Source organism: Dipodomys ordii, unplaced genomic scaffold (genome assembly GCF_000151885.1).
Source record: "Dipodomys ordii isolate 6190 unplaced genomic scaffold, Dord_2.0 Scaffold4, whole genome shotgun sequence".
NCBI lineage: Eukaryota > Metazoa > Chordata > Mammalia > Rodentia > Heteromyidae > Dipodomys > Dipodomys ordii.
Genome location: NW_012267220.1, coordinates 5,345,133 through 5,368,466, shown reverse-complemented (window position 1 = coordinate 5,368,466; position 23,334 = coordinate 5,345,133). Strand labels below are relative to the sequence as shown.

The 23,334-nt window shown below is 42.9% G+C and overlaps 1 protein-coding gene across 2 annotated transcripts in view; it reads left to right on the top strand.

Annotated features, from left to right (window-relative positions):
- Sh3rf1 (SH3 domain containing ring finger 1) overlaps positions 1-23,334 on the top strand; it is a 144,950-nt gene that overhangs the window by 102,234 nt on the left and 19,382 nt on the right. Inside the window, exons 5-10 of one of the 2 annotated variants that reach the window (XM_013026578.1) lie at positions 2,114-2,416; positions 8,385-8,495; positions 16,501-16,670; positions 18,239-18,409; positions 21,326-21,585; positions 22,695-23,038. In XM_013026578.1, the coding sequence (XP_012882032.1) occupies positions 2,114-2,416; positions 8,385-8,495; positions 16,501-16,670; positions 18,239-18,409; positions 21,326-21,585; positions 22,695-23,038 (1,359 nt within the window). Of the gene's footprint in view, positions 1-2,113; positions 2,417-8,384; positions 8,496-16,500; positions 16,671-18,238; positions 18,410-21,322; positions 21,586-22,694; positions 23,039-23,334 lie in introns of both variants that reach the window. The other variant, XM_013026571.1, reaches the window with a different exon arrangement.

The following is a 23,334-nucleotide window of genomic DNA, read 5'->3' as shown; positions in this document are numbered from 1 at the left end:
CCAGCTCCATGTGATTCCCTGCAGTTTGTCAGAGCTCTGTTCTGTGTGTGTGTGTGTGTGTGTGTGTGTGTGTGTGTATGTGTGTGTGTGTGTGTGCGTGCCTGCTACTCCTGGGTGCTGTCTCTGAGCATCTTTTGCTCAAGACTAGTTCTCTACCACTTGAGCCACAGCGCCACTTCAGGCTTTTTTTTCGGATAGTTTATTGAAGATAAAGGTCTTAGGAACTTTGCTGCCAGAGCTGGCATTGAACCACAATCCTCAGATCTCAGCCTTCTGAGTATGAGTAGCTAGGATTATAAGTGTGAGTCATCCAGGCCTAGCTTAGAGCTGTACTCTTTAGGCTGGAGTTACTCATACCCCAATGAGTAAAGTCTACTTGGCTACCTTTGGGCATTTGATTTCTTGGAGACCACTCAGAAGATGGGATGGTGAGACTAAGATAGGATTTATAAATGTGGATCTCCTAACACCAATGTAGTGTTCCCATAAGACCTTTTGCCCAACTCATTCTTTCATCCCTAAACACACTGCAGAAAGCTTCAGGATCATCTTTCTACTGCTAGTTGTCCCCCACCACGCCATGTGTTGGTAACGTGGTATTCTGGCCTTGCCACCGATTATTCTTGAGAGCTTATTCTGTGAAAACAAAACCAAACCGTCCTTGAAGTGAAGAAGAGATGTTCGTGTTTGGAAACGATTTGTCCTACTAATTGTGGCTCAGACAAGTCACCTGAATTCTCATCCCCAGGAGCCTCTGGAACACAGCTTGCTGTGTTTGTAGAAGCGCCGGGCGGCTTTGGAGCTGTAATTAGCACAGCTTTGGGACCATGGGAAAGCAAGTTTATTTCTTTGTTAAATATTGACTGATAGGATTTCCATTATCCGAGTAGGGCAGAGTCATCCACGAGGTGAGAAGACAACGGTCAGTACAAATTGACTAGGAAAAAGCTTAGATGAGGGTATGTTTTTAGAAAGGCATTGGTGAAGTCTGACTGACTGTGATGCTGAGATAGAGAACTTTCTATCTCTGAATGTTACTTGGGTGACCTGTTAAATGTTTACTGTGGAAAGTGAAGCGTTCAATGGGTTCCCTTTACTACCATACCTTAGATGAAGTTTGTGATCACTGAAGCTTTTTGGAAATGTTTCCCTTGCCCTTAGGGAAAACAAAAAGCGAATGTTCTTTCCTTCCTTGCTGATCTTATCAGGCCAGCCAGACACTGACCCCTTGTACTCTGACTTTACAATGGGAATTTTAAAATAGATCAGCATGGTAGCTTGCATTTCATGGCTTACCCTGTTAGGATTTAAAATTTAAGCAGGCATGAAGGTCATTGACACCATCACCTGACCAAAATGTTAAGAATTTCATCCAGGGGCTGGGAAGGTGGTTCAGTGGTAGAGTGCTTGCCTTACATGCATGAGGCCCTGGGTTCGATTCCTCAGCACCACATAAGCAGAAAAAGGTCCAAAATGGCACTGTGGCTAAAGTGGTAGAGTGCTAGCCTTGAGCTGAAGAGCTAAAGGACAGTGCCCAGGCCCAGAGTTTAGGCCCTATGACCAACAACAAAAAAAATAATTTCATCCAGTCTTTTTGGGGAAGGTCCTCCAAGATGTAGATAGACAACCAAAGAGGTCAGTTTGTTTGGGGGAGGGGTACAAGTATTATTCCTGAAGTGTTTCATTCTTCACTCTAGCTCTTTCTTACCAAGAGTTGCCCCTCATGACTGGGTAATAGGTTATACAACCAGACCAAAACAAAACAAAAAACAACCCTGAATTCCCTATTGACTGATTGCTCTATTCTGAATGCCATCTGTGAACTGACTGCAATCTTCATTTATTACCGGCAAATGTTAAAATTAGATGTTATAAATATTCTTAGGGAAAAAAATGTTTGTACCTTGGAGTCTGCGTTGGCATTAAATGTTCTTGATTCAGTATCTCCCGCAACATGGGCACCATGAGGTCTCAGTATCGAGAGAAAGAAAACATTGTCCCGCACAAGCAGATGTTGAGGTGCTGACTTCAGATTTTAGATAAAAACAGGTTGGAAATCGATCTCTCAGAACCGTCTCACCTTGTTGTGTTGGCTTGTTGATGCCTTTTGCAGTTTAACTCGGCTGCCAAGCAGCTGATAGAATGGGATAAGCCCCCCACTGCAGGAGGGGACGCAGGAGAATGTACCTCGGCAGCGGTCCAGGGCAGCGCGGCCCCCAAGCACTCCGACACCAAGAAGAACACCAAAAAGCGCCACTCCTTCACCTCCCTCACCATGGCAAGCAAGTCCTCCCAGGCCTCCCAGCACCGCCACTCCATGGAAATCAGCCCCCCCGTCCTCATCAGCTCCAGCAACCCCACCGCTGCCGCCCGCATCAGTGAGCTGTCTGGCCTATCCTGTAGTGCACCTTCTCAGGTGAGCCTTCCACATCTGTTCCCTGGCTGAGAAACATCATGGATTTCAAACATCTGGAGACGGGTAGCTTTCCTGGCACAAGCTGTGTGTGTGTGTGTGTGTGTGTGTGTGTGTTTCCTGGCACAAGCTGTGTGTGTGTGTGTGTGTGTTTCCTGGCACAAGCTGTGTGTGTGTGTGTGTGTGTGTGTGTGTGTGTGTGTGTATCACACCTTCATTTCTGGTTTTTTGTGGGTTACTTGGGGAAAAGGGTCTCACAATTTTGTATGCTCACTCAGGCTTTCAACCGCGATCCTCAGATCTCAGCTTCCTGAGGATTATAGGCATGGATTATAGGCATGCGCCACTGGTGTGTGGCTTACAAAGCCTTTCTTGATGCTGTAGTTGGAAAGATGGAGGAAAGAAGTGATTTTAGTGTTATCAACCCAGAATGAAGGACTCGGTCATCTTCAAAGGAAAGATTAAAATGGTTAAGATGAGCTAAATAATACCAATCAGTTTTACCATTCATCTCTTAGTTTTACAAAATGGCACAGGGCTACTACTTCAGGATATCTTGCCAACTAAAACTGGATCTCTGCCCAACTTTACGTGCACTAGATACTCAATATTTGCAACTTCTTGTTCACTGATAAAAGTTTCCCCATCAGAGTCACGGGGGGGGGGGCGGGGGAGAAACATGAGAAGAAACGTTTCATTTGAATTAGAAATTGACCTTGCATTTCTTAAAGCTCCTTAGCTCATCAAAACTTTTAGACTGTCTTTTAAAAAAAATAGCTACACATTGTTCTTGTGTTAATAAAAATGCATCAGATGATTGCAAATATTCATTCATATGGCAAATGTTTATTGAGTAGCTTAGTTATTAAGCCCTTCTAGGTAGCATATATATTAAGATCCACAAAATACAGGCTTTCCTTGAATCATACCTGTATGCTAGACTACAAAATCAGCCTAATTATGACCTTTGCCCTTAAGGAAAGAGCTGCTTTCATTATCCAATTAGATAACCACTGCATTTGTCTCTGTCTAAAGGTCACAGTCTAGTCTAAAGCAGCCTGATTCAACAGGAGAAATTTCCTTCTTGTCTTAACGTATCATTTTGTAAAATGCATACAATATATTTTACTGTAACAATATAGATAGTTTTGGATTTTTTTCTTTTAAAGGTCAAAAATGAAATTATTTCCCCTTGAGGGAAGCAGAAAAGAGAGAGAGAGAGAGAGAGAAAAAAAACATATAGTACTGATGCTAAAGATTTAATAAGTGCCTATATTTAATAAGCTTATTACAAATTACATAACAATTTAGTAAGTGCCTATATCAAATTATAGAATAAAGATTCACAACGGAGAGCCAGGCACCTGTGGTCATACAATCCTAGCTTCTCAGGAGATTGAGAGCTGGAAGATTGTGGTTCAATGCCAGTCCAAACACAAAAATCTAGGAGATTCTATCTCCAAAGTGACTAGCAAAACGCCAATCTAGAGATGTGGTTCCAGAGCACCAGCTGAGCAAGCAAGCTGAGCAAGCTTGAGGCTTGTGTTGAAGTACCAGTACTACAAAAAATAAAAAATTAAATCACTTCTGGGGACTGAACATGCTTGCTAGGCAGGCACTCTACTGTTGACCTATGCCTTGGGTCTCCTTTTGTATCAGTTATTTTCAAGGTAGGTCTTGATTTGCACCTGGTTGAGTCTGGGCTTCCCAGTCTCCCACTTGTGGGGTAAAGAGGTATGTGCTATTGCACCAGCCATCCTGCTTCCCAGCAGCTGGGATGACAGGTGCACACCTCTATACCCAATCGTTGGTTAAGATAGGGGGCTCTCACACTTCTTTTTTTTTTTTTTTTTTTTGGGTCGTGGGGCTTGAACTCTGGGCCTGGGCGCTGTCCCTCAGCTCTTCAGCTCAAGGCGAGCGCTCTACCACTTGAGCTACAGCGCCACTTCCGGTTTTCTGGTGGTTTATTGGAGATTGGAGTCTCACAGTCTCTCCTGCCCGGGCTGGCTTTGAACCGGGATCCTCAGATCTCAGCCTCCTGAGTAGCTAGGATTACAGGCGTGAGCCACCAGCGCCCGGCTCTCACACTTCTTTTTTGTCTGAGTAGATCTCAAATGTCAATCCTCCAATCTCTGCCTCCCAAGCAGCTAAGATTACAGGCTTGAGTCTAGCTAAAACATTCTATTTTATTGAGGACACATACACCCTCCCCCCCCCCACACACACCAGCCACACATACAGACATGAAGCAGTGGTCTTTGTTTGGTTCACTAGTAACTTCCCATATGGAAAATATATCATAAGCATTCAATAAATATTTGTTAAATGGATGCATCCATTGAAAAATGAGAGAGAAAACATGAAACTAGTCCTATGTAAAAAGGTAGCCGAGGACTATGGATCAGAGCAGGAGTTTGAGTTGTGGATCAGAGCATAAAACACCAAGTGAGATAACTCTGGAAATTCCACATGGGAAATCTTTTAATCCAATTTTGGAGAAGAGGGCTGGTACTGGAGAACTCACTACTAGAGAACTCACTGATTTTCACAGTATTTGTTTGTTTTATCAATCTCTTGTGAGCTAGCAACATTTGCACAATGAGGTTTTCTTGATATAAAAGACAGACTTCTGCTAAGAATAGTGATGACACTCAGCTTTGAAAGTGTGGGCTGTCTTTTGTTTTTTTTTTTCAGTAGAGAAAATTAAAAGAGAAAGGAAGTTGAGCTGAGTTGGTGACGTTTTCTGTAGAGGGGTCAGTGGGCAGGTGTGCGCATGTCTGGTCCTGCCACCCCAGAGCTGAGAGTGAGCACTTCTCAAAGTGGAGCTATTTTTGTTTGGGTTTGAGTAGCTTAGGAAACAAGGCTCTTTCTGTGTTCTATTAAAACAGTTTTCAGCCATTCCCTATCCCCCCCCCCTCCCGCCCTCCACGGCCATTCCAGTTGGTTTGTTTTCCGTGGTAGCGTTTTGCCTCAGGGAAAGGTTATTTCTAGAAGAGGATGGGAGGTGTTTGAAGTACTGCCTGCTTTCTCCTGCCTACGTTTACAGAAAACAGTGCTTATCTAGGGCACTGTGTATATTGGGAGGAACCACAATCCACAGGTCCACAGGAAAGCTGCCCTGAGTACTGTAGCCTACAGGATGGGCAAACACTGCCTAACGTGGAGCCCAGTGCCTGTGGGGAAGGTATTTGAAACAGGACTGACCTTTTCCTCCACCCTGCAAAGGACCTCTCTGTAGATTTGAGTGAGGCCTGAGGCTGAATTTTCTCTTTCTTTCCCTTGGTCTAGTTTCTGTCTTCCTTTTCCTTATTCAGGGTCACCTTCAGTTTCAATTTTTTTTGTTTCCTCCTATTTTATTCTTCTTCATATATTAGTTAGGGTTGGGTTTCAGTGTTTTTCTTTGATTTGAGATAGGGTGTTGTCACTCTCTTTGCCTAGAGTGGCCTTGGACTTGCTGTCTTTCTGCTTCTTTCTCCTAAGTAGCTGCGACTGTAGGTGTGAACCATCACACCCAGGGTGAATTTCCAAAGCATAAACTGGAAGATACCTTTTAGGCTGTGTGCCAATGGGGTTACCAGCACATATGTGCATGGGTAGCTCTGTGAAGCCCACAATGGTATAAGCAACCGGGACTTTTGTCTGCTTCTGTGGCCACTTCATACTGCCCGTGGCCACAGGGGAGACAAGGAGGCTGATCCAGCTGGGTACCAGTAGGCTCACCAATAAGCCTAGCTACTGAAGAGACTGAGATCTGGAGAACTTCAGCTTGAAGCCAGGCTGGGTAGAGAACTCTCAACTCCAATTTCACCAGCGAAATGGTCAACTGGAGGCATAGCATAAGTGCTAAAGCACTAGTCGTGAGCAAGCAAGCAGGGTGAGCAAGAGGTCCTGAGTTCAAGCCCAAGTCCCTCCCCCACATACACACACACAAATAAAATTAAAATAAAGGCCCATTTTCCACTCCAGTTTACTTTTCCTCGCTGTCCTCTTCACTAGTCTTTTCTGATAGAGGAGACTTGAACTCATTTTTGTAATTCCATGAGAAGAAGATAGCAGGTTAACAGGTTGTCTCTGTTCATGCTCGCCCTCAGCTCATCTACTTAGGCTTCTTGTTCTCCCTTGTCTTTCTTTGGTGGTTCCTCTTCTTTGCTCTTGTGCTCACAGTGGCCCTGAGCGGTGATTTCAAGAGTCTGTGTTCTATCTGTCAGTGCTTCACCTGTGAGGACAAGAGACCCAAGGCAGTCTCTGGCCTATCTGTCTCCTTCACCAGAGTCCAGAAACAAAGTGACATCCTGCAGCCATGGTCACTCATTGCCAATTATTTTGGCTCCCACAACTGGGGTTTTTAGAGAAATGTCTGTCGATAATAAAACCTGTCTTTGATGAATTTGAAGGAGTAGGCCCTGGAAGCTGTGGGGGTTTTTTTCCTGCCACAAAGATTCTTTAATAATAATATCTACTTTGAGATGAGCTTTGTTACATAAGTTTTTGTGTGTACCAACTTGCAGATGCTCTTGAAGTATGTATAGCTCAAGGCTAGCGCTCTACCACTTGAGCCACAGCACCACTTCCGGCTTTATTTCTTTTTGCTTATGCTGAGGAATTGAACCCAGGGCCTCAGGCATGCAAGGCAAGCGCTCTACTACTGAGCCACCTTCCCAGCCCCAGATCAATTTTTTTAAAGGTTATAGAATCTACATACAGTTCTACAGATTTACTTGTGAAGATAAATCATGCCATAATGCTTCTAATACCAGGCCATTTTAGAGTCTTAACCCATTGGGAAATGGAAAATTTTCTTGAGTCCCTCTGGGAACTTATCTTTGAGCATGTCTTCATCCCAATAATCTTGTTTTTCTTAATGTATGGAAACTGAAGCAACCATGTTGGAGGTGATATTTTTATCATTCTAAAATAAGCATTTTTGAGGCTTCATGGTTACCTGGGGGAAAACAGATAACGATACATATTGGAGGGAAAGCACTGTCAGATCCCTGCCCCCAACTATCGCTCTACAGAGCTGCGCGCTGCAGTCGGACCTGCTCTGAAACCTGAGTGAAATTGACCGAGTGATTGAATGCAGGCAATGGAATGACCTGAATAACTCAATTTCTTGCTAGTAAATTAATCTTGGATGGTATCAGGGAAAAGACACCTTTGAAAACAACTAATTTGGCTTGACATTGTTCCTTTAAAGGTTTAATAAATAATTGACTGTTATAGGCATGTGGCGGCAGCTGCATTTTAATTATACTTCCCTGGTAGAAGGTAGAAGTCACCATCTTGAAAAGAGCACAATACAATACATTAGGAATTTTACATGGACTTCAGCTATTGATGGACCGATAAGTGTTCAGCCACAGTTCACCTTAACCAGATCTTCAGGGAAATTGTTAGATGGTAGAGGACCAGTGGACTGACAGAAAGATTAGTTTGACTCATAATTACTATACAAGGCAAGATGGTATTGGTAAAGCCAACAACAGTTGAATGGCAGATATAGTAGTGAGTAGGGTTTGTCACATGATTCTCACATCCTGGTACATATTTGAGCATTAGTAAACTTGGAATTGAATAAACTGAAAGGGTCTTCCCAAAATAACTGAAGATGGCTGGGTGCTGGTAGTCCTAGCTACTCATGAGGCTGAGGCCTGAGGATCAAGGTTCAAAGCCAGTCCAGGAAGGAAAATCCATGAGACTCTTATCTCCATTTAACCACCAAAAAGCTGGAAGTAGAGCTGTGGCTCAAGTGGTAGAGCCTCAGCCTTGAGCAAAACAACTAGGGAACAGCACCCAGGCCCTGAGTTCAAGTCCCAGGACCAGCACACACACACACACACACACACACACACACCCAAAGAAGTAAAAAACTGAAGGTAAGGGTTTTTAAATGTGACTTCTTGCCAGTACAATCTGTTGTGTATAAGAGAGTCTTGGTTTTTAATAATGGATGTCTTTCTCCCCTTGGCAGGTTCATATAAGTACCACTGGGTTAATTGTGACCCCACCCCCAAGCAGCCCAGTGACCACCGGCTCGGCGTTCACTTTCCCATCAGATGTTTCCTACCAGGCTGCCCTTGGAGTAAGTGTAGTTTCTGTCTGTTATTTCTCTTTGAAGTGTTTACTTATATTAATCTGGCACATGCTACTTCCTCACACCTGTAGTTTACATTGAGACTTCTAATTGGGATGGCTCTCTATCTTTCATCTATTATTGATGCTAATCTTACCAGGAAAATAAAGAAATAAATAACACGAGGCAGTCTCTGGCCTGCAGCCTGCAGGATTTTTTTTAATTTTTATTTTTTTATTGTGAAAATACTGTACAGAGGGGTTACAATTACATGGGCAAGATAGTGTGTACATTTCTTATCAAGCATTGTAGCCTCCTCCTTTGTTTCCCCTTCCCATCCCTTCCCATCCTCCCCCCACCCCCCTACCCAATCCTCCCCGCTATACCCCTCCACCCCCACCCTCTGCACCAAAGTTGTAAAGTTCATTGTTCAACATAATGACTTGTACATCTCATTGTTGCAATGGGTCCACCTGTATCCATATTTAAACAATTTGTTTTTCCCCTTCCCCTCCACAAATTATACCGACATCAAATACAGTGAAAGCAGGGGTTATACTGTTGGGGAGGGACATACAAAGCAATAAAGAAATAATCTTATAAATGTGTTAGAAACAATCGAATGAAAGAAAAAAAACATTTGAATACAAGCCTGCAGGATTTTTAACAGTGAGAATCAGTGGCCTGAAGCTTTAAGAAGAATTCTGGAAAAACTACGTTTCATTTTATTACGGCGCAACTCGATTTCCTGAAGGCTTAACCTTTATATCTTTGGAGTTTCTAGATCCTGCTTATTTCTTTTAAAGGCACATTTATAGAAATACTGGGGGGGAAAGGTCTCAGAGGCTAAGTGGCATGCTTTAAGTCATACAGCATGCCGATTTCAAATCTCTACATTTAAGATTCATCTCTTGGCCTGATGCTGCCTTCTAACATTTCTCATGTCTGTAATCCTACCTACTCACAAGACTGACATCTGAGGATCTTGGTTCAAAGCTACCCCAAGCAGAAAAGTCTGTGAGACGCTTATCTCCAACTCACCAGCTAAAAGCCAGAAGTGGAACTATGGCTCAAGTGGTAGAGCTCCTGCCTTGAACTAAAAAGCTAAGCTAGCATATAAGGCCCTGAGTTCAAGCCCCAGTACCAGTGTGTGTGTGTGCGCACACACACACACACACAATCATTTTGTTGTTGTCTTCTCTTGTTGGAGCTGGTAGTTGTATCTCTCTAAAGGTCCCTGCCATCTTGAGAGGGTTCTTTAGCTTATGGTGATTTTCCTTCTAAAAACTTTATACAGATAGAATCTAATAACTAATTGTTTTCAAAAAAAAAGTCTGATGCAGGGGAAATGAACAGGAAGAGAGAGAATAGCTAAGGGAAATAAACACAATGAAGTTGGAAAGTTAAAAGGAAGAAAGAGGCCCATTGGTGCTCACATCTGTGATCCTAGCTACTCAGGAGGCTGAGATATGAGAATCATGGTTCAAAGCCAGCTTAGGAAGGAAAGTCTGTGAGAGTCTTATCTCCAGTTAACTAGTAAAAACCTGGAAATGGTGCTGTGGCTCAAAGTGGTAGAGCCTTGAACACAAAAGCTTCAGACAGCACCTAGGTCCTAAACTCAAGCCCCAGGACTGGCATGCACACATGCATGTGCACCCCTCTCCCACCTCCCCCCAACACACACACAAAGGAAGAAGGAAATGCAACTTTCAGCAGAGAAGAACAGCATTCCTGCTTCCTAACATTATAGGCAAGAACTGGCAATTGTGCCCCATCTCTGGTTTAGGCTAATACTGTGGCTTATATTTTCAGATTTGGTTTATACTTTCCAAGCCTGAGTTGAATGAGGATAGGAATCATCTTTAAATCAGATTGCCCTGGTACCTGAATGGCGAATCACTCCACCCTACCTCCCTCACACCTGTCGCCAGCGATGATGCCCTGATGATGGTGTACAGGCCTTAGAATGAGCCAGAGCCGGGTTTGAATCCCAACGCTGCCATGGAAAGTTGCTCAGAGTTTCTGCTTGTGAGATGACATGATGGTGTGTCATAGAGGGAGGACATAGAGAGGGGCACGGGAGTTATTGATCCTCTTATTGATTTCTGTTGAGGACTGTTGCAAATTGGGGCTGGCCTTGGAGGGTATAGTTGGCTTTGCTGTGTTTTTCTCTGCTCCATGTACCAGCAGCAGTGAGGCTTTTCACAGTCAGTTTGCTTTTAGATTATGGATTTTATAGACTACACACACACACACACACACACACACACACACACACACGTGTGCACGCGCACACACGTGTGTTAAAGATTATATTTGCCTCTGTTAGACTGTTTAGAGCCCCTCCAACAGAGACTTCACCCCCCATACCAGTCAAAATGTTACCTTTGCCAGGCACTGGTAATTCTAGCTACTCAGGAAGCTGAGATTTGAGGATTATGGTTCAAAGCCAGCCCAGGCAGGAAAAGTCCATGAGACTCTTATCTCCAATAAACCACCAGAAAACCAGAAGTGGTGCTGTGGCTCAAGTGGTAGAGCGCTGGCCTTGAGCTGAAGAGCTGAGGGACAGCGCCAAGACCCAGAGTTCAAGCCCCACAACCGATCAAAAAAAAAAAAAAAAAGTTGGCTTCCTCTAGTTTCATTTTCTTCAGTTTCCGTTTGCTTTATTTTTCTTACTTAGTGTCTTTGTCTTGAGATTTTTTTATAAATAATTAAAAACTGATTTTGAGACAAGGTAGGGTATAAAGAAATTTACAGTTATTACTTAGCTTAGGCTTTTTATAGAGTTAAACATGCTCTTGTAGTTGAAGGGAAGTTAATAATGTTCTGGGTTTTTGGTTTTGTTTTTTTTTTTTTTTTTTTGAGAGACTGGGTAATATTCCCTGAATGACCATCATTTCCTTGACAATACAAGGGAGGAGAAGTTGCCTTGACTCATCTGGAGAAGATGGATTTCAGCTAATATTTATTAAATGTGGTTTCCATGAGGTTCTATTAGCCCCGGATGTCTGACTGGAGCCAGATTTCCTAACGATCCTGCCCTCCAATCTCCATGGGAGACTTTCCCCTTTCTTTCCCACCCCCAGTCTGTACACACAGCCCCTTGCTCTTTCCATTTCCAGATGACTACCTTGCATGGAAAAATTCTAACTTGATTTCTTAAGGGGAAAAAGAAGACGGACTTTTCTGATCTTCCAGAAATTAATTAGTGGAAAAGACATAAGGCTGGCTGAGTTTCAGCCCTGGTAAACCAAAAATTTTACAGTGTAGTAAATGGCCAATTCTTTTAGTCAACTCTGGGGCAAATCAATGGGATGGGTCACAGGAGAGCCTGAATATATAAAAATTAATTTATGTTGAACCATTTTATCTGAGGATTATATAAGAAAGCCTGCATATTAAGCAAGAGAAAGCTTTATTAAACCGTGTGTCTGCCATGCCAATTCCGTTTAATGAAAAACTAATTATAAACAGACTTGTCCATCATCCCAGTAGAGGTGTAGATCTCAAAGTCCCTATTCGTTTGGTAGAAATGGTTTGGACTTCATATGATTGGTGTAAGTAGAAAACTCTCAATACCATGCACTCTATGCATTGTACATTTATTGTGGCAAGTATTCTAATGAAATCTGAAACATCGCTGAAGAATTGGAGGTCTATCTTAGCAGTAGTATGTAGTTTGGTAGAAAAGTGACCAGGTGTTTTATGGTCTGCATTTATGGATAACAAAGAACCACCACTAGAAAAGGAAGTAAAAATTATTTCCAATGCCTTCGATAAAGTGAGATTTATGATCATTTTGTCATTATTGACTGGTTTTATGGGATGAGAAGGGTGAAAATATTAGTTTTGTTTCCTCTGTACAATTCAGAATAGCTTCTGGAACAAGTGATTTCCAGTCCCTTGATACTCTACACCAGTGTTCAGTCGGCTGGAAATTGGGCAGAAGGTAGCCAATGCCTTAAAGGCCAAATACCACCCATGGCTAACTTATGAGCAGATTTCACTCCAAAAGTATGTAGACAATTTAAAATCTTTATACGCATACATGTGCGTACACACCCACACATGTGTTTAAAGAAATGTTAAATGATGTCAGGTCTCCAAATAGCCAATATTTAGTCTGTTGTAGCCATGGTGGAGGCTAAGCAGAGCCTATTTCTGTGAACAGGAAAAGGGCAGGGCTTTGGAAGTAGGGGGTAGAGGCCAGACCCTCTGTAGTTGTGGAGGGAGAAGGTGGATCCTTTGCAAACCATAAGAGTTCTAAAGTCAGAATGAAAGCTAGCTAGGATCATGGGCAAAATGTTCATAGCTGCATCAGAAAAAGGATTCTAGGATCTCTAGAGCTGAGATTTCTGGATCATGTCCTGTTGCTCTAAGAGGGAGGAGTTCAGAGCACAGAATGTTCTCACATTCATGAAGCACTCATTGATGAACTCTCATTCGTCTGGCTACAAAGCTCCAGGCCAGCATTAGAATGATGAGTAAGACAGTCTCTGACTTTGTAATCTTGTGAATCATAACAGTAGCTTCTATTTATTGAGTTCTTGCTCTGCTCTGGGGCACTGGTCTGAGGCCACCTACATAAACTCTTAATGATTAATTCCACCTCACAGATGGGTATACTAAAGCATAGAGACCTTACGTAATTTACACAATTAACTACTGTAGAAATCTTTCTCCTTCTTATAGATGAAACGTGGAGCAGTAAATTACAGTGTAGGCCTACAGACAACAATGCTGTTGAAACTGGCCACACTGTCGACTTGGGGGAGTATTTTATATTCAACCAGCCCCTTATTGACCAATTTATCTATGTCCAAGTTCAGTCTACAGAAAGACCGTTGAGAAAATATAGATGAAAGGGGACTGATTGGAAATCAAGAGTTTAGAAAGAAATGATAACAAGATTGGAAGATATTAAGTAGTATTTGTCTAAGACCCACTTTCTTCCCAGGGAAGTGTGTGATTGGGATGCACCCTGGAGAGACAGTCAAAAAGGAAATGAGCCTTTGTTCATTTGAAGTTAAACTTGTGCCTAAAATTCCAATGCAAAGCACTTTACTGGTAGGCTGGCCTTTGGTCCATAGCCCAGGTAGGAGAGCAACTGGCGTGTTTCCATCCTTCCTTAGCCAGAGCCAGATCTAACTGTTCTCTGGGCTGAAGGAGGAAATGGTACCAGAGAGGAAGATGGTGTCCAAACCCATGTTCTTAAACCTGGGTTTGAGCAATGTCCACTAGCACACGTGGCCTGTCAACTGTCCAGCAGTACAGTCCCCCTGAGAACACTGTGGGTGTTCACTCACTGTAGCCAAGGAGTCTGCCCGAAGGGTCAGGGTGGGAATGTGTCCTCTTTCCTGTCTTCATCAAGGCAGATCAGGGGCTCAGAGGGAATCGAACTTGAACACGTGAAGAGATGACCACTTGACAAAAACAAGCCACTCCTAAAGAAAATGGGCCTTGTTCATAGCACCTGTGAATGTTATAGCATCCTGGTGCTGGGCAGGCCCAGACTGTACTAAATAGGCAGGTCTCCTGGTCAACTCCCTGGTGAAGGAAAGAAAGGCTGGCTGTGCTTTTTGCTCTATAGAAATTTCAGGTCTTGCCGGATAACAGACTGCCTGCCGCACAATGACTGTGGATTACCTTTTGAACTTCCACATCACCAGATTCTTTCAGTTCAACGTGTTTACAAAGCAACCCACAGAATTTCCTAGCGTGTCACAGCCCTGGACTAAGCAGAGTCCTCCCATTTTACCAACCACGTAGGACCTGACAGCATCTAGCAATCTGATTTTAATCAGGCTTTCTCTCTTTGTCTTTTGCACATTTATTCTGTAGTGGGGGGGGGGAATATCTACCCAGTTTTATTTAGACTATCTTTTGTTTCAATCACAAAAGGAGATAATTGAAAGGGTGTTTTCTTCTTAGATAATTGAAAGGGTGTTTTCTTCTTCGACACAAGCTTTGAGATCTTTCAGAATATCTGCCTTCTGCCATATCTCAGCCCCTAACTCTTCTCTTTGCTTGAGTGACGTGCACAAAGCATTTGCTTACTGTATTTACTGTAATGATAAGAAGTGACCTTTATCCTTTACATTTTGTTAAAATTGGCATATGTTTTTTTTTATCGGGACCAGAGATGCTTTTTGCCTTTTTCTTCTTAGGCTCAATTTAGTTCAGTTTCTTTTCCGTAAAGCCAAGACATACTTGATAATTTTAATTTCCTGTGAGCACATGCCATTTGTCTTCTGCCTTTTCACAGCTACACCTCTTTGAGATCAGGCTTAGAAAGATTGGAATGGAAATCAGTTAAGTGGTAATTTCACAGTTTCTCCATGTATTACTCTGCGTACATTTAGACGTGTTATCTCACCTGTCAGGCAGCTGATGCATTATTCTCTTGGAACCGCTCAGGTCACATTTGCTGACTGTTTTGTCGGGATTATCTTTATTTCTCTCTACTTTGTCACTGGAAGGAGGCCAAGCACAATGAATGTTTGACCTTCCCCTTCTTCTGCAAGTCTAGATCGTGCAAATTCCAGAGCTGTCCCAGATCTTAAGGCTGCATGTTTGGTATTGAAGAGTGTGAGTGACTTTTTCCAGGATGTTCTCAACTTTTTGAACAGACCTCTGCTGTGTCCGGTTAGCACCCAGTAAAGCAGCATACGCCTCATTTCCTTCTATACTAAATGCTCTCTCACAGCGTGGGAAAAATAAGTCCTTGCCCAAAGTCACACTGGCAAATGATTAAATATGTCAGTCACAAAATAGATGTCTAGAAACTGGAACCCTGTACCCCCCAAAAAACAACAACAACAACAACAACACATGAAATGACTTATGGGCTATGATTAGAAATCATTTGATGTTTTACTCATTAATATGCTGAAGTGTAGAAACCATTTCTGCTCCCTAGGTGTGTTCTCTTTAGTCCTCTTATTTCTCCTTTGATTCAACTTTTATATCTAGTGGTTCAAAGATTTGGGGGAGGGCCGAGATGGGGGGTTCATACAATCTTTGTGTGCCTGTTTTCCCAGGAGTTTCTGTATACAGACCATAAAGAATGATCTGGGGATTATAGAGGAGAAGGTAACAATTGCTCCATTGATTTTCAAAGGCAGGGAATCCTGTAGGCAGACCCCATTAGGCCATGCCCATAAAGAAACCAGCAGCTTTTCACTAGGGTACTTGTTAAAGATTACCAGCCTTGATAGTCCTAAATTTCAAAAGCTGGCAATGTTAAAGAAAAGAGTAAGCCAAAGTAGCAACAATAGCCTGGTGACTGTGGCTGGCTATTGTTGGGCTTTTTGGAGACCAAGCATCAAAAGAAAATTGTCTTCCGAAGGACTGGTTTGAGATATGCTGCAGCTGAATTGTTCTGGGTTGTGTTTGAAACAATCACAAATTAGTCCTTCGCAAGCAGCATGATTTATAGCGGCCTCCTCAAAGGCATATGAGTTCTTCCAAATCTGTACTTTAAGGTGTTCTTAATCTTATAATTAGAAGCGATTAATTTTTTTTTCTTTTCCCTCTTCTCAGTGGTGATTATGTACCTGTTTACTGAAAAGATGAATTTTTAAAGGGGAATTTCTCTTTTCTTTTTCTTTTTTTTGTGCCAGTACTCAGACTTGCACTCAGGGCCTTGTGCTTGTGTTCTTGGATTTTTGTTGTTTTGGGGTTTGTTTTTTTTTTGGTTGTTGTTGTTCAAGACTAGTGCTCTACCCCTTGACCACCCTTAGTATCATAGTAGTTGATTGGTGATAAGAGTCTCTTGGCTTTATCTGGCAAGGCTGGCTTTGAATGAAGATTCTCAGATCTCAACCTCCTGAATTGCTAACATATAGGTTTGAGCCATGGGCACCCATCTGAAAGGCGGAACTTTCATAGGAAAGAGTCTGCAGGTTCTGCGCTGGGTAAATTCTATGAACATCTCCTGTGGATTTCCGTTCCACATGACAGGGAAGGCTTAAATAAATAACTTGTTCCTTTCTCTACCATTTCTCTATACCAGACTATGAATCCGCCTCTTCCTCCACCCCCTCTCCTGGCTGCCACTGTCCTGGCCTCTACACCACCGGGCTCTGCTGCTGCCGCCGCCGCTGCTACTGGAGTGGGACCAAGGCCTGGGACGGGACCCACTGACCAGATTGCACATTTACGGCCTCAGAGCCGCCCCAGCGTGTAAGTGAGGACACCTTCTATAACTGCTTAAGCCTTCGTAGACAACTAACACCCAACAGCACCTAGAGAAGCATTTTCCTGGTTGGAACTAGGGACAGGACCTGGCTCACCGAGTGGTTTGTGTTCTGCAAACCTCTACCCAGCAGTACCTGTAATTAAGAAACTGCTGAAACCACATGCTGAGCCAAGGCCTTTTAGAGTTCAAGGAAACCCACTGTTTGCTTCTTGATAACAGTGGATGTATACGGGATTGCCCTCCTTTTTTTGCAGGCTTTGTTTTCTTCCTTGCTGGCAGCATGTTAAGGAATTGGAAGATATTTCACAAAAATCAGATCTAGCTGGAGTTTGCATATAAAAAGCTATAAGTCATCTGGGCACCAGTGGAATGTGCCTATGATCCTAGCTACTTAGGAGGCTGAGATCTGAGGATCACAGTTCAAAGTCAGCCCTGGCAGGCAAATTCATGAGGCTCAAGTGGTAGAGCACCAACCTGGAGCAGACAAAGCTAAGCAAGACTTCAAGGACCTGAGTTCAAGCCCTAGGATGGGCACCAAAACAAAACAAAACAAAAACCAACCCTGTAAGTCCCCAGCAATAGGCATCCAGAAAGATCAAATTATCCTGTGCAGTGTTTACTGACTGCAGAATGCAACAGGATTTTAGGTGTCACCTGCGTGGTATGAATTTATACCCAAACAATTCAGAGTGCTGATGGTGAAGAACTCCAGGTTTCTTCCCTGGTTTCTGTGTGGGGCTTGGCCCAGTTACTTTGCATTGTGGAGTTGTTTCGTTCTCTCTGTAGCCTACCCTTTGCTTTCCTTTGATGTTCTTCAGCCTGCTTCCTGGCTGAGCAAACAGAAGAAGGAACAGCCCAAGCCTCTAAGTTCTACTTGTGTGAGGAAGACCAGTCTATAGGCATCTCAGTGGGATTTTATACCTTTTGTCAGCATGTGGGGGCTGCTTCCCAAGTCGAATGAGTGCCATTTGGGAAACCGTGTTCCCAGTGGACTTCGAATGTGTGAGAGCAGTGTGGACACTCTGGGAAAACTGCATTAATCCTTCAACACAAATACCATTTGGTGGGACTGTCTCTACCACACTGGCAGGAAAAGCTTTAGCAGTTTTTAATATGCTAAAAAGCATAGACAGCAAGACTTCTTTCAAAAGAGACTTGCCAATTGGACTTTACAGGTTAAAAGATTTTACTTTCTTTTTGTTTTTGTTGGTACTGGCACTTGAACTCAGGACCTCAGGGCTCCCTTGCTTGGCTTATTTTGCTCAAGGCCAGTGCTGTACCACTTGAACCACACTTGTACTTCCAGGTTTTGGCTGGTTAATTGAAGATAAGACTCTCACTGACTTTCTGCCCGGCTGGCTTCAAACTCTGATCCTTAGATCACATCCTTTTGAGTAGCTAGGATTATTGGCATGAGCTACCAGCCCTTGGAAGTGCTTACTTTCTGGGTACATTTGTGCAAACTGTTTTAAGACTTTGTACCAAGCAAGAGTTTTGAGTAGATTGAGATTTTGTTTGTCAGCCTGGAATCAAATAGCTTTCTCCATTCTAGGTATGTTGCTATATATCCATACACTCCTCGGAAGGAGGATGAACTAGAGCTGAGAAAAGGGGAGATGTTTTTGGTGTTTGAACGTTGCCAGGATGGTTGGTTCAAAGGGACATCGATGCATACCAGCAAGATTGGAGTTTTCCCTGGCAATTATGTGGCACCAGTCACAAGGTATGGTTGTGAATAAATTGTTTACTAAGTGCTAAACACAGACGCTTGATTCTTTTTTTTTTTCTTCAGGGTTTCCAGCCTGTTCAGATTCCTTCTTGCATTTTAATTGCCTGTTCTAAAGCCAAAGCTTTTAAAATCCACATCTATTTCTGCTAAAATCCCTTCCAACACTAAGATTCTTAGCTTACTTCTCCCATGGGTATGTGTTGAAATTATAGGTTTCCACCAATGAATGTCTCGGGTTATGAGCTACTTGCTTTAATTTATATGTGGGAAGGCTCAGCTCTACCATTTTCAGCATTTTCCTCCTGGAAAATAAAAGGCACGATATTTAAAATAAATTAAAGCAGCATTGTTAATACCTAAATGTCTGCAGAATGCCTGCTATTCACCAGACAGGCAGATTTCTAACCGCATTACATGTATAAACTCTTTGTCCTTAACCCATTGGTGTCATATCTGTTATTCATAGATGAGGAAATTTAGGGACAGGGACATTTGACTAACTTGTCTGAGGTCACAGTAAAGAAGTGTTCAAACTTATGTGGTCTAGATCTGTAGTTATTCCATTAACTTGGTGGTCACAGAATTGACCTGAAAATTCTGGCAATTAATATCTATAAAGTAGAAATATAGAATAGAAAGAAATAAAATAAATAGAAAATAAATAGAATAATGAATATAATAGATGGAATAAAATAAAAAAGATATCTAAATTCATTATATATAGAATAGATCTATTTGAGGACAGTTTCATACCCAAGGGACATTTAGTGACATCTGGACATATTTCTGATTGTCACATCTTGGGGAGTTGGGAGTGTGCCTTTAGCATATCATGCATTGGAAACCAGGGGTGCTGCTAAATCCTGCAATACACAGACAGCCCCCACAAAAGGATCCTCTGGCCCCCCAAAGATCACTGAATTTGAGAATCCATGTAGAATGATAGGCACTTCCTAAAATATGCTTCCACAAAATATTAAGTTTCTATAATAATAAATAGTTTTCTTTTTTTAAAAGACAGTGTATCTTCTGGTCACAGGACAAAGAAGTGTCAGAAACTGAAAGAAATAACCTATAATAAACTGAATACTGGGAAATCCTGGCTTTGACCACTGGGTTCTTTAAGAAATGGCTCAGGTTTAGCTGTGTTCAATCTCTGCTCAACCCTCTTGATTTTAGACAAATGGCTTAATGAACTGACATGTTTGTCAGCTGTTGCCCTTGATTTATAGGTTGGCCGGCAGCCTAATCAAATGAAAATCACTATCGTTGCAGATGGTGGCAGACTGTTAGCTTTAATTTGACTTGCAAATTTTTAATCAATATCAACCTTTTCTGTACTTGTTAAATTCTACATTCAGGATCCAACCCACCCAGGAAATGGCAGATAGGATCTCCCTGGTGCAAAATAACAATAATAATTAAAAATAATTTTAAAAAATAAGGGAAATACAAGAAACAGCAATAAAAAATTGAAGTTAATGAAGAAAGACACTTTTTACAAGGTTCGAAAACAAATGATTAAAAACCTCTGTTTGTTTAACTCTGGAGAAATGCTTGCTTACAGCAAATGAATGTTCTGTTATTCATCATTGTAAACAATAAGGATATTTGAGTTAATGAAGAATTCTACCTAGTAGAAAATCGGCCATGTTCCAAATTGTCATCATTTCAATGAATTTAACATATCAAAAAATACACTACACAATAGTCTGTACTTAATTAAGTTCAGTCTGTAAGTAAAGGTTGAGAGCTGGTCTGTACCTTTACTGCTGTGCAGACGGTGGAGGAATAAAAAAGAACCATTTATTTACATGAGCCCTGTTTTCATTGATTCAATCTTAAGTCATCAGTATTTCATGTGGAATTTTTTTTTACCCCCTCCATTGTTGGAATTTATTTTTTAAAAGACGCCACATTTTTGTAATCAAGGGTTGAAATATAAAGACACAATGAAGGCCAGGATCTACATGAATTGTGTAGAATCCTAAGGTCTCACACTTGAACTTGACAAGACTTCCTGAAATGCTAGGATTTGTACTGGATCTTGAAATGTAAATATGACTGAGGTAGTTTAGGAGATGCCAGAAAGGATATTTTGGTGGGGGGGGGAGGCGATGAGGAGGGAGAACTAGAGTAAGGGAGAGGGAGGCACTCTGTGTGTGTGTGTGTGTGTGTGTGTGTGTGTGTGTGTGTGCATGTGCACTATGTTTATTGGCACTGGTGGCAATATGTTAGAGACAAGTAGAAAGAAGCCAGAAGACAAACAGGAATAAAACTATGGCAGTGTGAAGACTGCAAGGGAATAAACATTATTTAGGCCCAAGAGAATTCAGGGCCTCGGAGGTTAGTAGAGGCCTGGCCTCCAAATGAAAGGCTAAACCCACTACCAATTGTATATATATATTCTTTCTTAGGCGAAGTATGGCATGTGGTTTCTGGTGAGTCAGAACAATTTCAAGACCTTTCTCTGACCCAGGGCCATCATTTCTTTGAATCTGCTCTTCTTAAAACCTATTAAAAAAATTGCATTCATTTAATAAAAAAAAAATCTGTAAGCAGGTACCAGTGGCTCACACCTGTAATCCTAGCTACTCAGGAGGCTGAGATCTGAGGATTGCGGTTCAAAGCTAGTCCAAGCAGGAAAGCCCGTGAGACTCTTATCTCCAATTAGTCACAGAAAAGCCAGAAGTGTCACTGTGGCTCAAGTGGTGGAGTGTTAGCCTTGAGCAAAATAGAGCTCAGGGACAGCACCCAAACCCAGGAGTTTGAATCCCAGGACCTGTCCCTCCCCCCACCCCAAAAAAAATTCTGTCTTTAATATCTTTGAGTCATTTTTCTTGTGTATAATTGTTCTGTTCTCTTCTTTTGCTGATAGAGTAGGTTTTCCATCTGTTTCTGTTTTAGCAGGACGGTAACAAATGCTTCTCAAGCTAAAGTCCCTGTGTCTACTGCGGGACAGACGAGTCGAGTGGTGACCATGGTCAGCCCTTCTAGTGCAGGAGCGCCTGCCCCGAAGCTCCAGGGAAATGGTGTGGCTGGCAGTCCCAGTGTGGTTCCCACGGCCGTGGTATCAGCAGCTCACATCCAGACAAGTCCTCAAGCTAAAGTCCTGTTGCAGATGACTGGGCAGATGACCGTCAACCAAGCCCGCAATGCTGTGAGGACAGGTAGGAAGGAAACTGTAAGAGAATAACATTGAGGGAAAGGGTTTGCCTGCTTAAGAGAAGATCACTTAGGCCCGATGTTTAGGGAACTAGGTTTGCCATTCAAATAATGAATGACGTTAGGAAACAGAAGCAGGCACAATCTAGTCCCAGGTACTGACATCGTTTCATCGCTGTGGCCACATCTGAAAGGAACAATCTAAAAAGAAGAGAGATTCATTTTGGCTCATGATTTCAGAGGTTCTTAGACCATGCTGGTTGATTGCTGGGACTTGTGGCAGAAAAGATATAGGAGCAGAATTGCTCACTTTATGACATCCAGAAAACAGACCCTTCAAAGACACACCCCCACTGATGACATTAATGTACTCAAGAGCCAATCAGCTGTCACTAGCACCACCAGGGGGGACCAAACCTTCCATAACAGGCACTCTCAACTGTTCATTTGGGCTAAGCCTTCCTTTTACGTTGATTCAGGATGGACCTAGCGATCAAACACCAGAAAGAAAGGAATTAGGCCAAAGTGAAGACTGTCAACAGTGTTGTATTTTAAATCAGGCCTTCTATAGTCCAGACATGCATGGTCTCAGATTTCACTGTTCCTAGCACGTGACTATTGTGATTTTCTACTAGGTTGTGGTGCATGTCATCCCAGCTCTATTTTAGATCCAGTGGGATCTTAGATCCCTAAGTCCTGTAGCATTAAAAACCTATCATAAGACTTGGCAGCATAAAGACTAGTGACTTCTGTGAAAGAAAAAAAAAGAAAAAGAAAGATGGTTAATAGGTGAAGGAAACAGATGCCAGCTGTTGTGGTTTGGCACTTTTCAAAATTGGCCCTGTATCTCCGATACTATGGATCACTATTCTTTGTAACTAAAGGGTCCTGGGGTTATAGCTGAGCTTCTAGCTCTGACCTAGAAGGTTAGTAGATCCAGGAATCCAATCATGACTTACTTAAGTACACCAGAATCCCACTACACCCCTTCTCTATTAGAATAAATGGCAGTAGCAGCCTTTGGTTATGGTCTGATGGGATGCAGTGAGCGTCTTGCTGAGCAGTATTTGGCAGGAAGCTGACTTTTGCTCTGTTCCCTCTTGTCCTCCGCTAGTGGCAGCACATAACCAAGAGCGGCCCACGGCAGCGGTGACACCCATCCAGGTTCAGAACACCACCTGCCTGGGCCTTGCACCTGTGGGCCTGCCTCATCACTCGCTAGCCTCCCCACAGCCTCTGCCTGCTATGGCAGGTGCTGCTGCTGCTGCTGCTGCTGCTGCGGGCGGTATCAGTAGGGCCAGCGCCCCTCTGGCCTCCTCGAGCATCACCGCTGCCTGCCTGGAAACGGAACCCAGTGGCCGGACGGTGACCATTCTCCCTGGATTGCCCACATCTCCCGACAACGTTTCCTCGGCTTGTGGGAACAGTTCCACAAGCAAGCCAGACAAGGACAGTAAAGTAAGTCCCATTTCCGGCTTTTAGCTAAGGTCCTGGCCCACAGTTTCCAACTAATGAAAGGATTCGTTGTTCTACAATCCTTTAGGTGCTTACCACGGGTGAATCATGGTGCCAGGTGTGCCAGGGGAGGAAACAGGGGCACCGCCTTGCCCTCTTTTCTCCACCTTGTATTTGTCTGCATTTCACCATCACCGGTTGACAGGCTGTGTGTGGAGGGGTAGAGAAACCACAGTGAGACTTAGTCACCTCTCCTCTTGTAGCCCAGTCTACCCGGAGGAAGTGCCTTTCCCCTGCAG